We start from the raw sequence: 14,093 nt of genomic DNA on the forward strand, positions 1-14,093 counted from the left end.
CAGCAGAAGACCACTGAATGCTGCCTCCACTGTTTTCCCCAATAGCCAAGGAGGAGTAGACCGGTTCAAGCTCCCATAACTGCTTTTTTACGTGTTATTAAATCCATAAGGTTCACGGAGCCTCCAGGGGTTTTCTTTAGTGCTGCTGGGCCCTCATATCCTCCTCCTCTTGCAATTATGGGTTCAAGCTCTTTTTGCCCCTGAGATTGCAGGTGTAGCTCCCCAAAGAGTAGCACACACAGATATACAGCAAAAGTCACCCCATCCAGTTCAAACTGGGTTAATGAAGATATGGTGCAAGGCGGTGATGTTGCTGCAACGTTCCAACGCACGAATGTTCGCTGTGCAAGCTACCTTTCAGCAGGGACAGCTTTTTCCCCCTCGCAGGTTCCTGCAATGGGCTCGTTCGCAGTGATGGCTCAGCTTTCTATTCAGAAACTGCACCACACTGGCTGCACTGCAGATTCCCTGCCAGCCAAAAGCCGCTCAGACATTTGTATTCCTTAGGTATTTTACACACAGTCTGATCACAGTTATTATCTGGAGCCCGTTTTGTCTTCGGTTGACGCGTTTGCAGCTGTAAACGACATATGCAGCTTTATTCATTTTAGCTCTCCCGTCTGCTCTGAAGGACAGATGTAGTCATTTTTCTTGCTCTTTAAAACAAATATGGATGTCTTTGATGTAGTGTTGACATGCTGATACCGTCTTTGGTCACTTTGTTTGTTAATCTGCTGCCTATTTTCTCTTGTTCCCATCAAACAGGGCAACGCCAGCCTAGACATTCAGAATGTGAACCAGCAGACAGCATTGCATCTTGCAGTGGAGCGTCAGCACACTCAGATAGTTCGGGTGAGTGTGCACCAACTGGAACTTGCTGCCTTTGGTGATCTTTCAGACCTTCGGAAGAGTAAATATATCAGTGGAGCTCCCATTTGTTGGGTGTCCTGCAGCCGAATGAGCTCCTGCTTGTCAGAAGGTTATTAATGCTCTTTGAGGCGCTGTCCTGGTCAGTGTCTCACTTCAGAGCTTAGAGGTCACCACGTTGCCATCTTGTGGACTACAGAGAGAATGCACTCCTTTGTGAGGTTAAAAGACCAGTTCATTTTGAACAACAATCCTACAGATCAGCACTGTTATGTTTGCATGATCACATCTGTTTAAAGTCCTTCTGATTTGTGTTCACATGTTCCTCCAACAGCTTCTAGTGCGAGCAGAGGCCAAGCTGGACGTCCAGGACAAAGATGGGGACACGCCACTCCATGAGGCGCTGCGTCACCATACGCTCTCCCAGCTGCGACAGCTCCAGGACATGCAGGACGTCAGCAAAGTGGAGCCCTGGGAGCCCTCCAAGAATACAGTACATAAACGACCCATTAGTACCTATGCTGACTTTTTTCACTTTACTAATTACTACCTGGATTATTTCTTCTCATAAATTGTGAAGGCCTAACCTTTCATGCTGCTGTTTTCATTTTTGTTTGCTTTTTTTTTTCAAATGTGCGACTCAAAGGTCCATCAGAACATTGACTGTGTTTGTTCAATTTCGTTGTCAGTTGTCTCCTAGTCAGTTTGTCCCAGAATTTGTTGACAAATCTTGGATAAATAGGGTTCATTTTCAAAAATGATGGCAAATCTGTCATGTCTGGAAGTTCTGTCCCCAACCCTCCAGGGCCGCAGACCGGTACACGTCTGTGGGTCACTTGGTACCGGACGAAAGTGGAAAACAAATTCTGTCCTCCAAATCTGTCTGTGACTGTGTCTTAAATACACCTGCTGCCTTTATTATTGTTATATTTAGAAAGTACCTGCTTTTGTGTCAGACGTATAATTTTATTTTGTTGTTTTTATCCATCAAAAGTTTTTTTTTTCTTTTAAGCTTCCGCTATGCCGGTCAAGGTTAAAGTAAAGATGGATCCAAATCCTTGGGTTGAATGAGCCTGACACAAATTTGAATGATCAAAGACGGTTTAAAGCAGCATCAGATGTTTTAGAGCATGAAGACTTGATCAAACAAAGCTTCTGATTTGGGTAAATTCACCAAAGAGACAATTTGGAATTTTTAAAAATTCTACACAGACAATACTCTTATGTGTTACGCAATGTTCACACCAGTATGTGACGTACGCTCAAGAACCTTTTCTCCCGTTTACTAGCGCATGTCTGCCACCCACAGCTGGTAGAGGCTTGGTGCGAAATGTCACAGCGGTGAAAATCTCGTGAATCTTGTTCCAGGCTTTTTCTTTCACAGATCTATTCCGATTCACGAAATTCACATAATTCCTCCGGTCACAAACCGCAATGATTAAATCCTTCTCCATGGTTAATTTTCTAATCGTGGAGGCATGGTGAGACTTTTGTGAATTACAGTGGACGACATCCATACGTCACTACCAAATCTGAGCCCCTAATTGGTCAAAGTTTGAACAGGTTGAACTTTGAGCACTCGTTCAGTGGCCTTGCATTTTTAGCCCAAAAGCGGTAGAAACCGGTGTGGCGACGCAAAAGTGCTAGGCTTTTCATTGGAAGTGGTTGATTTAACGCACGTTGCCGAGGGGGGAGGGGGGGTGAACGCAGCAGTGAGCCAAGATTCAATAAAGATCTATGACAAATGTTTTTGCCCTTAAGGATTTGGGCCTTAATTGAGTTAATTTAACCTTTAATTTTTCCAAATCAGAAAGAACTTTTCTAAGTCATTAACTGAGGACCACAGCTTGAGATCACAGGAAGACTGATGCTGGTAACAACCATCAGTTCTCTATAACCAGCTTCTGCTCAGACTCTCAGTTTTACTTAAATATTATGAATCGCTATTCAGAGGACTTTAAAGTCTTCCTTCCTTCCTTTCTCCGATCCTCTGCTCCCTTCTCTCCTTCACTGTATTCCTGTGGTTCTCCTGCAGAGGACCGGAACAGACGGACATCAGTCCAAATTTAAAGATGTGTATTTAAGTCACCGTCCCACAGACTTCAACCAACATGAGAATTGAATTAACCGGCCTGATGGCTCCATCGGCAGACATGTTTGACCTGAGAAAAACACATTTCAATCAAGGTTGAAGCCATGATTTCTGAGAGAGGAGACATTAGGACCATCTTTACAATGGAATACTTTTGTGTCAAAAGTTTCCTGAGCTGAATATTAAAGCATTCTCCTTAAATCTGTTCCTGTTTTCAGGAAAATCTGTGAATTAAACAAACGTTTTAAACTGTCTTGTAACTCGAGAAGGAGGGTCTAAGGGCAGGGATGCCCTGGTTAGTTTAGTCTGTTTAGTTTAGTTAAGCAAGCATTGTATTTAGAACTGATTTTGTGTTTGTACATTTAGTGACGCCCATTGAGACAACTGTGTTGTAACATTGGGCCATATACGGTAAATAAAACTGGATTGAATTGAGCTGTTCCATTCATGAGCTTCCCTCTGCAGATAACTCAATGCTGCATCCTCATTAAATAGTCCTGCAGCACCCAGGTGTTGTTACCATCAATGATGATCAGATCTGGGGCCGTTTGAAGCCCAAGTTGCTGCAGTCGACTGAATGTTGATGAAACGTGTTCTGCTTCCCCTCGGGGGCTCGTTGTTTACCTTTGTTGACTCTAATGAGCTTTGGGGAGGGTGTAGAGCTCCTGATGGTCATTTCTGATCTGTGCAGTCATAAAATAAACTCACAGCTTCTTAAAAAATAGTGTTGAAAGCAGACCGGACACAGTTTCCACAGCTGTAAGAAAACCTTCCTGCTGTGTCTCTGACTTTGTTTTTTGTGTGTCTGTCTGGCTGTCCACAGTTAATTATGGGCTTGGGCACCCAGGGGGCAGAAAAGAAGAGCGCAGCATCCATCGCTTGTTTCCTGGCAGCAAATGGAGCGGACTTGACCATTCGCAACAAAAAAGGCCAATCCCCCCTGGACCTGTGTCCCGACCCCAACCTGTGCAAGGCTTTGGCGAAATGTCACAAAGAGAAGAGCAGGTAAACATGCCAGGAATGTTGAGGCATTGGGAGAAACGCTGGCTGGCTCTCCTTCAGAGGCCGGACAAGAAGATCGATGACACTCTTGTCTGTGCGGTAAATGTGCCGCTGCTGCAGTCAGGAGGCTGTGGGCTAACATGAAGACACAAAGGCAACAGCAAACTCTGATGGTTAAAAAAAAAAGTCTATATATGTCCAAAATATTTAAACTAAACAAAGATGAAAATGTTTGAGGCTTCGAAAAACAAGGTTTTACATTTCTTTAAACTTTGCAATTTATTTCAAACTTTTTGCTTTAATTCGTCTAGAAATTAAAAAAATACTCTGAATTGGTTTGCTTTGTATTTATAATACACAGAGCTTTTAAAATATACTCATGGCACTAAAAGAAGGAAGAACCAAAACAAAAATTAAAGCCACATTGTATGGCTGCAGACATTTCCCCCTTTGGCCCACTTTTTACCCGCCCTCACTGGCTGAGTGGCTGCTTCAGACCCATCACTCGATCCATCATCCCCCTGTGGGTGGCATTACCTCTTTTCTTTTAGTTTTATTTCCATAGCAACCATTTTATTTTTGGGTGACAAACAGGTCTGTGTTAATTTATAGAAGAATTGGCAACCATACATTTTTGGAATTCTTTAACACACGCCCACATTCCTAATATGGGCATTATCTATTTCATATAGTTTTGTTCAGTTCGAGGCGAGGATTCGTGAAAGAGATTTTACGAAATTCTGGCAACAGATGTGCGAGCATGCCACTTCTGAACGCCACTTTCGCAAGCTCGCCAGCTCTTAACGGCATTAAAAATCTTTTACTCACAAGTAGCTTCCCATCGATGCTCGAAAAGGTAAATTGAAATCCCTAGGAGTTTGAATTTGTTGAAGTTACTAAGGGGGATTTTTTTTTCTTTTTCTTTTATTATCCAAGATGGTGGTCCCTTCTCGAGGTCAAAGGTCAACAAAACTTTGGTTGTGCTTAACATAATGATCACTGGACCTGTTCTTTTCCCCGTTCACTCTGGCCATTATTTGAATTTTGTGAGTATGTGGTCGTCCAGGACTGGTGCGGGACTAAATAATAAACAAAAATTCATTTCATTTACAAAAAATAGAAATAATTGAACAAGTTTTTAATAATTTGATGCCTCAATCACGAATGAATTAATCTATGTGGATTCTGTGTCGTATTTCATAGATTTTAGACAGAATCTGGGCAGTGGTCTTTCCAAAGTTTCTTGTACAGTTTACCTGTTGGTGTTTCAGTGGCCAAGTGGGCACCCGGAGCCCGTCGCTGAACAGCAACATGGAGTCTCTGGAGGAGTGCATGGTGTGCTCCGACATGAAGCGAGACACTCTGTTTGGGCCGTGTGGACACATCGCCACCTGCTCACTCTGCTCTCCTCGCGTCAAAAAGTGTCTCATCTGCAAGGAGCAGGTCCAGTCCAGAACAAAGGTATCAGGAGCTCCACGGCGTCCTGCAGCATCCCCGGGAGCCGGCGGCGACGGCCGCACAAACGTATTGTCTTTTTGTGTGTCTGTCTGCAGATTGAAGAGTGTGTAGTCTGCTCTGACAAAAAGGCAGCGGTGTTGTTCCAGCCCTGCGGCCACATGTGCGCTTGTGAGAGTAAGTCGACTCCTCCCACAGCCTTTTGACGCCGACTTTATGCACTTTATGGACTCTGCCATCATCGCTGTCGTCCGTTTTTCCGCAGACTGTGCTAGCCTCATGAAGAAGTGCGTACAATGCCGGGCTGTGGTGGAACGCCGCACCCCTTTCGTTCTGTGCTGTGGAGGGAAAGGTATGGAGGATGATGCCGCTGATGATGATGATGATGATGATAATGATGACCTTAGTGAGTGAATCTTCCACATGTTCCCTTTTAATCCACCCTTTTTTAGTACTTTTCTTTTTCTTTCTTTTCCTTTCAGACTGTCTTTTGAAGTCATTTTTTGTGCCTTGCTTGCATGTTTGCTTATATTTATGTTGAGTTTCTGCCTTTACCCTCCTGGTCCACTCATTGAAAGTAAAAAAAAAAACCAGGAGGTTTTTCAAAAATAGTTGAAGTTAGGTTGTAATTATAAAATTTACTGTCGTTTTTATTATTTTTTAGATACAGGGGTCCCTCGTTAAGTATGTAACTTTATTTTTTTCAATTATTGTTGTCTTTATTCTGCAAAATCCCTCATGACACACTTTATTCACTTTCAACATGTTGACACTCAAAATTTTAAAAAATAAGTCAAATTTTACAGAGTAAAACCAAAGATCCAACCCTGTTTTGGATGTTACCAGCAGTTGACGGTGCAGAACGTTTCGTCAGCATGGGGGGGTTTGTTGGGGTGAAAACGTGCAAACGTGCAATCCAGCCCTACTGAGCCGCACTGTTAACAAAAAATCAGTTTTGCAATATTTTATTTGGTATGCATTTCAGTATCTTCCAAAATAAAGTTTGATTGATAATTTATTAGAAAGCTTTTTGTTTAGTGTCTCACTTTAGTGTTCCAGCTCCGCCCACTAGTTGGCAGCACAGCACATTAATCCTCTTTCAGCTGCTCTGCAACAAAACATCACAATATAAACACAGTGATCGGTCCGAGTCGGTCTGAGTCAACATTTCTGTGGATGAGGTAGTTTTTTAAATTGATATATTTTGCAAAACTGCAGTGGAAACACTTTTAAATGAGTCACATGACCAACACCGGTTGGCAGTGCTTTTCTTGGTAGTAACTGGCTGCACAGAGGGCGCCACCAGCCAATCAGGATACAGAACACATGACACTGTTAAAGAAAAGAAAAAAAACATTCATAAAGAGAGTTAAACTGCAAAAGGGGAACCGCGTTATGACGAGGGACCACTGTATTACCTGAAAAGTGCCTATTCTTACCTGCCATCTGTGAATTCTGTGCATTAGTTTTGTGAAGACACTAAAATTCCACAGACTGACTGTTTGAAATAGTAATCAAATGGTTCTAAAGTGTGACTTTACAAAAGCATTGGAGCTGCCGTACGTCTTTACGTTATTGCTCTGCTTTGTGTCATTAGTGGTATTTTGCACTTTTTATTTTGAGTTAAAAGGGAAACTGTTGCAAGTTCACAACTTGCATGTTCTCTGCTTTAATGTGGTGCATCAGTGAGCCTCCGTCATTCAGTGAAGGTGAACAGAGACCCAGACACACATGCACTCATGCAAGGGGCAGCATTCACAGCCAATCACAGCCCTGTGCGCTTTTTTCATGTAAATATATGGGCATCTAATGGTCCTTCACTCCACTAAAGGCTGAATTAAACCGATGGTTAAGGATGGCAAATAGAAATGAATCAAATTCTACATAGAAATATCCTATGTATTTTAAATATTGTCCTCAGGATCTTTGATTTCCTCTTTAAATTCTGTCCTGAATTCTTTCGTAGAGCCATTAGTGACTACTTTTGGTCATCAGGCCCCCTTGAGCTGGTGGGGCAGCTCCTGCTATAACATTGTGATTGGTTATTCCCAGCAGAGAACTCTAACAGTATGGCAGGGGGATCGCAGGATCTTCTGCAGCCCAACAATCTGGCATTAAGTTGGTGTAAGTATACATCAAGGAACCCCTCCCTCATCCAGGTTTGCAAGAGCTCCTCCCCCCAGGCTGCTGCCCTGGCCCTTCTCCCTCTGCCTTTAACCCACCTCTTTCTCCTGTCGCCACTCACGACCAAAGTTTAATAAAAGAGCCGCTTGTTCGCTGCGGTTCATCAGATGCAGCAGCAGATCTGTTTCGATCACACTCAGCTGTACCGGTTTTCCACGAGCATCCTGAATGCTAAAGTACTGCATGATGATTCATGTGCTGGCAGGTCGTCTTTCTGTGCTTGATTATTTTACAAAAGCTCTGAAAGCATAGCAAGAAAAAAAAAGATTTCTGTGTGAAAGACCCACTCCGATCTACTTTTAAACTATTTTCAAAGAGTTACAATTATGCTTAAATCAAAAAACCTGTGTCGTTTTCTATAACACAGTTTCTGTCGAGCGGCGGTAGTTCTTTAGAAAGTTGGCTCTGAGTTGTGGGCGGGACCGTTGGCGTGGAGCAAACCCGCCCCCACTTTCTATCATCCATCTTTTTATGCGCTGTCCTGCTAGCTTACATAAAGCCCCTCCTAACATTACAAAGACGTACCGTATTTTATGGAGTATAAGTCGCGTTATGTACTTATTCATTTTTTGCATAGTTTGACCAGGGAGGCAACTTATATGTGATTAAAAAATAAAGACAGTAATAACTGTTGAAGGGCACTGAAAGTATCGGTATAATTATTTGTTACCGACTGCAACATGAAAAACGAAGAAGTGCTGCTCAGTCTTACACGAGGCTCGCCGGAGTCGTTAAGAAGCGACACAGTCGATAACATATTTTGCATATTTAGTAATTTGAAGTGATATAAAGATTTAAGTCGACTTGTTACAGGTGTTCTCTGTGCTGTGGATATCTGAGTAATTGTTCATAGCGTGTGCTAATAAACCAAATTCTTCCTGTGTTTCATGAAGCTAAATATGCATCAATTTATTATGGCGGGGAAGTGTTCACACATGCAGTCTATCGTCTTTTCCATTAAGAAAATTCACCTTTCAAGATGAAATGTTCGTTCTTTTTCCCATATTTTATTAAATACATTTCTCCTTAAAGTACCGAGCCCCAAAGGGAAATTAAAAAACAAAAAATAAAAAAACTTTTTTTTATTTCCCGCAGTGTGCGAGTGTTAAGTCACAGCAGCAAAAAGAAAGATACAATGAAAATAAATGGCATAATAAAGAATAAAAAATAAGTAAATACAAGTGCTAGTTAAATACGGAGCCCCTAAAGGGACATTGATGAGAGAAAAAAATAATTGAAGGGAAAAAAAAAAGCACCAGCTATTCTTATTGATTACTTGTATTGCATCTGATTAGTTACTTTTTAGATCTAGTTAGTTTTTTTTTGTTTTACTACAACTGTTTTTTTCCCTTCAATGTCCCTTTGGGGGCTCCGTATTAATATTACATATTACATATGATTTTTTTTCGTCTTAATTATGCTTCTTTTTTTTTTATTCTCCGGAGAGATTTATAGTGTGGTACATGGATCTATGTGTCCACAAGCTGATGCATCAGAAGGGAGTGGAGCAGGGAGCTTGTTGCCCCGCCCATTGTAGTTTCTACATCACAAATGTTATTTTTTTTCCTCTGCTCCTGATTGACAGCGGTGTCAACAAAAATATGCAATTTTAGGCTTTTTTTTCCTCAATATTTGTCCTCCATCATAAGAAAAATGCCACAAGGACATGGTAAAAACCCAGTTTACATCAGAGTGGGCCTTTGACAACAGTGATAGTTTAGGCCGCAACAAACCTGAAGTTTCCTCCCCCCCCTCAATATGTGATTGTGTTACGTTCACACAGCTAGTGGAAACATCCCGGGCCTGCAGAGAGACAAAGACAACACAAACGTCAATGCTGATGTTCAGAAGCTGCAGCAACAGCTTCAAGACATCAAAGAACAGGTGAACCTGCAAATGTTAACTGAACCGGGGTGTAGGAGGTCCAAACCCCCATCCGTGCATGCAGTCACTTCTTGCTGTCTCCCTGCAGACCATGTGTCCGGTGTGTCTGGACCGGCTCAAGAACATGATCTTTATGTGCGGCCACGGCACCTGTCAGCTGTGCGGGGACCGCATGAGCGAGTGTCCCATCTGCCGGAAGGCCATCGAGCGCCGCATCCTCCTGTACTGAACGCCGAACGGGCTCTTCCTTCTCCCCGAAGCACCGACGACGCCTGCAAACACTTCAACCACACCAGCTGCCGCTGCCATCCTCACAGCCAGCCACCACTTTACAACACGTCAGTGTTGTGGCCGTGGATCTCCTGTTACAAGTCCTGGTGTGATCCAGCTGTGTAGTTATAGTCTGTGGAATCACAGAGGAACCCCACTCATCTGTTCTCTGTCTTCGTTTTTGCGTCTTTTCTTCTCGTCTTCGTTTAGCCCTCGAACCTTCCTTTCTGATTTAGACACCGAGGCCGAGACTCGGAGTCCGACCGTATCCAAAGAGGCGGATCCCACCTCTGGATTTAACCTTTGAAAACAGCCGACAGGTCTCTGGCTGGTTTAGTCCTCAAGCATCTGCTGCGTCCAGCGGCAGCTTGCTGTCCCCTTCTATTGTATTTATGCAACATGTATTGATACAGGAAGCTCCAGCCGTGGGTTGAAAGTGCTCCCACTCTTAAGACAGTATGGAAAGGTGGAAACCAGTGTTCCACCTTAATGTTCTCCGTTTGGCCGCTGTGACCTTCTTTCTGCACGTCTGTCACTGCAGCAGAAGACCAAATCTTAGTTTTTTTTTTTGCACTACAGAAGCATTTTCTGTGACTGAAAAACCAATGCGACGCAGTCATGTGCCTGCAGGTAGCACGCCGCACCCTTTAGGGTGGCATCAGTTTTTACAGGCTTCTGGTCGTCACGCCCCTGTAAAAAAAACGAAAAACGTAGCCGGGCAACAACTGATGTTCGGATATTGTGACGTCGCCTGCTGAAAAAGCCTCGATTTTTCCAGGAGCGTTGTTTATTAACCATCGACATTTGTGCCATTTACTTCCAAAAATGTACTCGTGCGATCGATTCTGTGGGGGGACAAGGTGCTCTGGAATATCGTATTTCTGGTTTTATTTAAGTGTTTCTCTCGTTTCTTCAACATTTATTGAGCTATAGAGTCAAGGTCTATGAAAATAAGAAAGTGTAGAGTAAATTATTTTTTATGGCAGCCCAAACGATAGAATTTATAGGTATCACTGCCTTCCTACTATGTAGCCTCAAAACCTCTCAAACATTCTGCTTGGATGTCATCGAGTTAGCGACCGCTCTCCTGTAGAAGCGTTTCTTTTTCTGTCAACCTCACGTGTTCATGTCTGAAACAGGAATAACGGTCAGGTATGTATTGATCAGTGTTTTTTTTAACCTCAGCGCTTCTGAAAGGCAGGACGCCCCTCCGCAGGGCTAGCTTTGTGGAACCCACAATCGGCTGGTTTGTTTTCTTTTCTCTGTTCCGCACCGTAAATGCGATGACACTTTACATTTGGAAAACACTAATGTGCTTTATGGTAGTGTTGTCTTGTTAGGTTGTTTTTTTTTGGGGGGGAGCTTAATTTGTACTTCATTTTCTCGTACCTGTACTGTTAGACTTGTATCTGTAGTTTTTCTTTAGCATGAATGTTTGACTTATGCAGAATGAGTTGTATCTTTGACAACAGTTGGGTCTGTATTGCGTACAAGTGCTTTTACTACAACCACACGGCAGAAATAAAGTCCTTCTATGAACTGCGGGAGGTTTTAGCGGCACTGTTTGTCTGAAAATTAGCATTTTGTTGCTTTTCTCCTGCTGTGCAGTGTCTGCCTCGGCGGAGACGGGCCTGCAGAGACGCGAGGTATGCGGTCATTGAGAATGCTAACGGCTGGTCAGCTGGGTGGGGATGAGAAGAGGAGATTCCACCTCAGTGTCAACCTCAAAATCTCACCTCAAAATTCAGATAATAGATCAGGTCAGAGTGAGCGTATCTGCATGTACTCACCTCTTCTAAGGTCAGCCCCTAAAGCTAAGACAGCTCCTTTCTGATATTGACGGTCTTTAAAATATGTTTTCAACAAATATCTGCGACCAAACGTTACTTCAGAAATGTAGACTAAGCAAAAACAAATCTATCGCTTAATGTAGGCATGTCCAAAGTGTGTCCTGTGGGCCACATGCATTCAGATTTCCACCGCCTGCAGGCTCCTATCATCATATCTATATGTGGCCCTCAGGACTTTCTAAGAACTGCAATTTCTTGATTGTGATTGGTAAAGTCGTGGCAAAAACCTGTTTTTTTTTTACCTTGAGGGCCAAATGAGAACAGATTCATTTGTTTCTGTGATCAAAACCAAAACATTATTTATTAATTTGTAGCTGTTTACAGAGATCATTTTATGGTGAATAACATGAAATATTTCATCAAAACCCGGATTCAATGTTGACAAGTTTTTCTTTGTTTTTTTTTTTTTTGCAGACAATTTTTCTTCATTTCATTTCTGGTCTCCAAACATCAGATTGACAGTAATTTAGGTAAAAATGTATTCGATGATATGATTCTGTTCTGTGTGAAGACAGCAATCAGTCGTGGGGGCTGCCTGTCCTGTTGGGTGAAGGCGGGGTAAACCCTAGACTGGTCCCCAGCCTGTCGCAGGGCACACATGCACATGCGCCCCCACCCCCCCACCCCCCAAAGACGCTGTAGAGTGAACTATGAAGCATGATTTTGGACTGTGGGAGGAAGCTGGAGTGTCAGGAGAAAATATGAACAGAAAGGTCTCGTTGGGATTTGGGGCCTTCTTGCTGTGAGAGCGTCAACCACTGCCCCACCGTGCCGCCCGTCGCAATATCGTTTCCAATAAATAGTTGTTGTATTTATTGTTCTTATTAGGGTTCAGAGAAAGCAGGCCGGTCGGTGGGCTCTGGGATTCCTCTGCAAAAGGTTTTACACACATGAATGTGTTTTTATGACTGGAACGAGTGACTTTATCTGCATTTATTTGTCTTTGTTCAAAAACCATTTTAGATTGCTTGTGAGATAAAAAATGGACCAGCCTCCAACCAGACCTGCTTTTCTGCCCAAAGCTTGCAGAAATCTTTGAAAAGTGAGATTTTATCCGTCAAACCATAATACTTTGTTTCATTCCTGTCTTACATCTTTGTTTTTTAATTCAAAAATCCTGAGCAGATATTTAACCAAATTATTGTATTCGTGTCAGAATCTCCTGCAAAACAAACAAAGGAATTCTCTGCAGAATTTTCCGAGCTGATGGGTTTTACTCTAAAAAACACCTCATCAGTATGCTGATGTTTTCTGGAGAGACTTCCCCAGTCGGTGGAAGCACATTAGCAAACTGTCTGACAATTTATCCCAGAAATCTTTTGGGAAAAATGTGCCGTTTTCCTGGATTTTGTTGTTTGTTTTGGGAGTTTGGACGCAGACTTTGCTCCTCAGACAGACCGTGGAGCCTCCGGGGTTTGTAGAAGTTCACCACCGCTGACAGAAAAGCAGCGTGCAGAGGTGACAGTGGTGGAATCGCATGTCCGGCTATCATATCAGTGTATTGTTTGTGTTGCTTTATAGCTCATAAAATGATAAGGGCTTACAGTGGAGCATCGGAATGGTCTGTAAACAGCTCGTCCATCTCTGACGGGCTGCAGACTCGCTGCTCCCATGCTGACTGACAGCCAGGGTGCCGGAGACGCCGCTATCTCGCCCCCCTGGCCTCCGCCTGATCCTGCGGAGCATCCCCGACCACCTTCACCCAGCAGCTTGAAGGCTGTTCCAACTCCCACACCAGCGGGGGGTCAGCTAATCCAGTTTCTGCCCCTTACAGTGTGAGTGGAGGTGGCCCACTTCTGCAGGCTCCACTGAGCAGCAGATAGAAATGAAGCAGCGGGGCAGGCAGGAGCTCTGCTGTGATCACTGAGGGGGCTCATCCATCTGCAGAGTGGGGTGGGGGGGCCTCATCTATCTGCAGGGTGGGGGGTCAGCATCCGTCCAACTGCTCAGGCTTTGCTTCTGAAGTCATAGGAAATACTTCTGAGGTTAACGTGCATGATTCAGAGCTGAGCACCAGGGGGCAGCACATCCAGGTGAAACACCCCAGCGGGTCTCTGCTGCCATAAATACAACTATTGTTAGTTCAGAAGGCATTTGATTTACAATGAGACACAAATCTTTTCTTTGAGGGTAAATATAGTTTATTCTGATTATCTAGTTCATTTTTCACCCCTTTGCCCGGATTTACTCTCTTTGTGAGGAGCTTGAAAAACAAACTAGAATCCCACAAACCTGGAACAAGAGGTGAGGGGAAGCTTGTTCCTCATTTAAACGCCCAAATGCCTTTAATTGATTAACGAGGATCCTCTTGTAAACACTCAGTTGTGGTCCTGGCATTGTGTTGACCGCCATCGTGAGTGGGGTCAGAGTCGTGAGGAGCTTTCCCATGATTCAGTGGGACACACAGACCTGCACAGAAATGTTGCCACGTTGGAAGAAAAAAAATAGATTGATTGAAGGTCCTGCGTCTCTTTTGTTGTTTTTTTTTC

General features: G+C 43.4%; 1 protein-coding gene across 8 annotated transcripts in view; it reads left to right on the forward strand.

Annotated features, from left to right (window-relative positions):
- The window catches only part of mib1 (mindbomb E3 ubiquitin protein ligase 1), a 54,694-nt gene extending 43,396 nt beyond the window's left edge, over positions 1–11,298 (forward strand). For 3 of the 8 annotated variants that reach the window (XM_004079420.4, XM_023965398.1, XM_011487021.3), the window contains 9 exons: positions 766–852; positions 1,202–1,360; positions 3,783–3,964; positions 5,233–5,422; positions 5,515–5,593; positions 5,682–5,822; positions 7,469–7,540; positions 9,384–9,484; positions 9,573–11,298. In XM_004079420.4, coding sequence (XP_004079468.1) covers positions 766–852; positions 1,202–1,360; positions 3,783–3,964; positions 5,233–5,422; positions 5,515–5,593; positions 5,682–5,822; positions 7,469–7,540; positions 9,384–9,484; positions 9,573–9,713 — 1,152 coding nt within the window. In that variant the 3' untranslated portion in view covers positions 9,714–11,298. The remainder of the gene's footprint in view (positions 1–765; positions 853–1,201; positions 1,361–3,782; positions 3,965–5,232; positions 5,423–5,514; positions 5,594–5,681; positions 5,823–7,468; positions 7,541–9,383; positions 9,485–9,572) is intronic. The other 5 variants (XM_011487022.3, XM_011487023.3, XM_011487024.3 and 2 more) reach the window with 5 other exon arrangements.
- Positions 11,299–14,093: the final 2,795 nt, after the last annotated feature.

Source organism: Oryzias latipes, chromosome 17 (assembly GCF_002234675.1).
Source record: "Oryzias latipes chromosome 17, ASM223467v1".
NCBI classification, from domain to species: Eukaryota; Metazoa; Chordata; class Actinopteri; order Beloniformes; family Adrianichthyidae; genus Oryzias; species Oryzias latipes.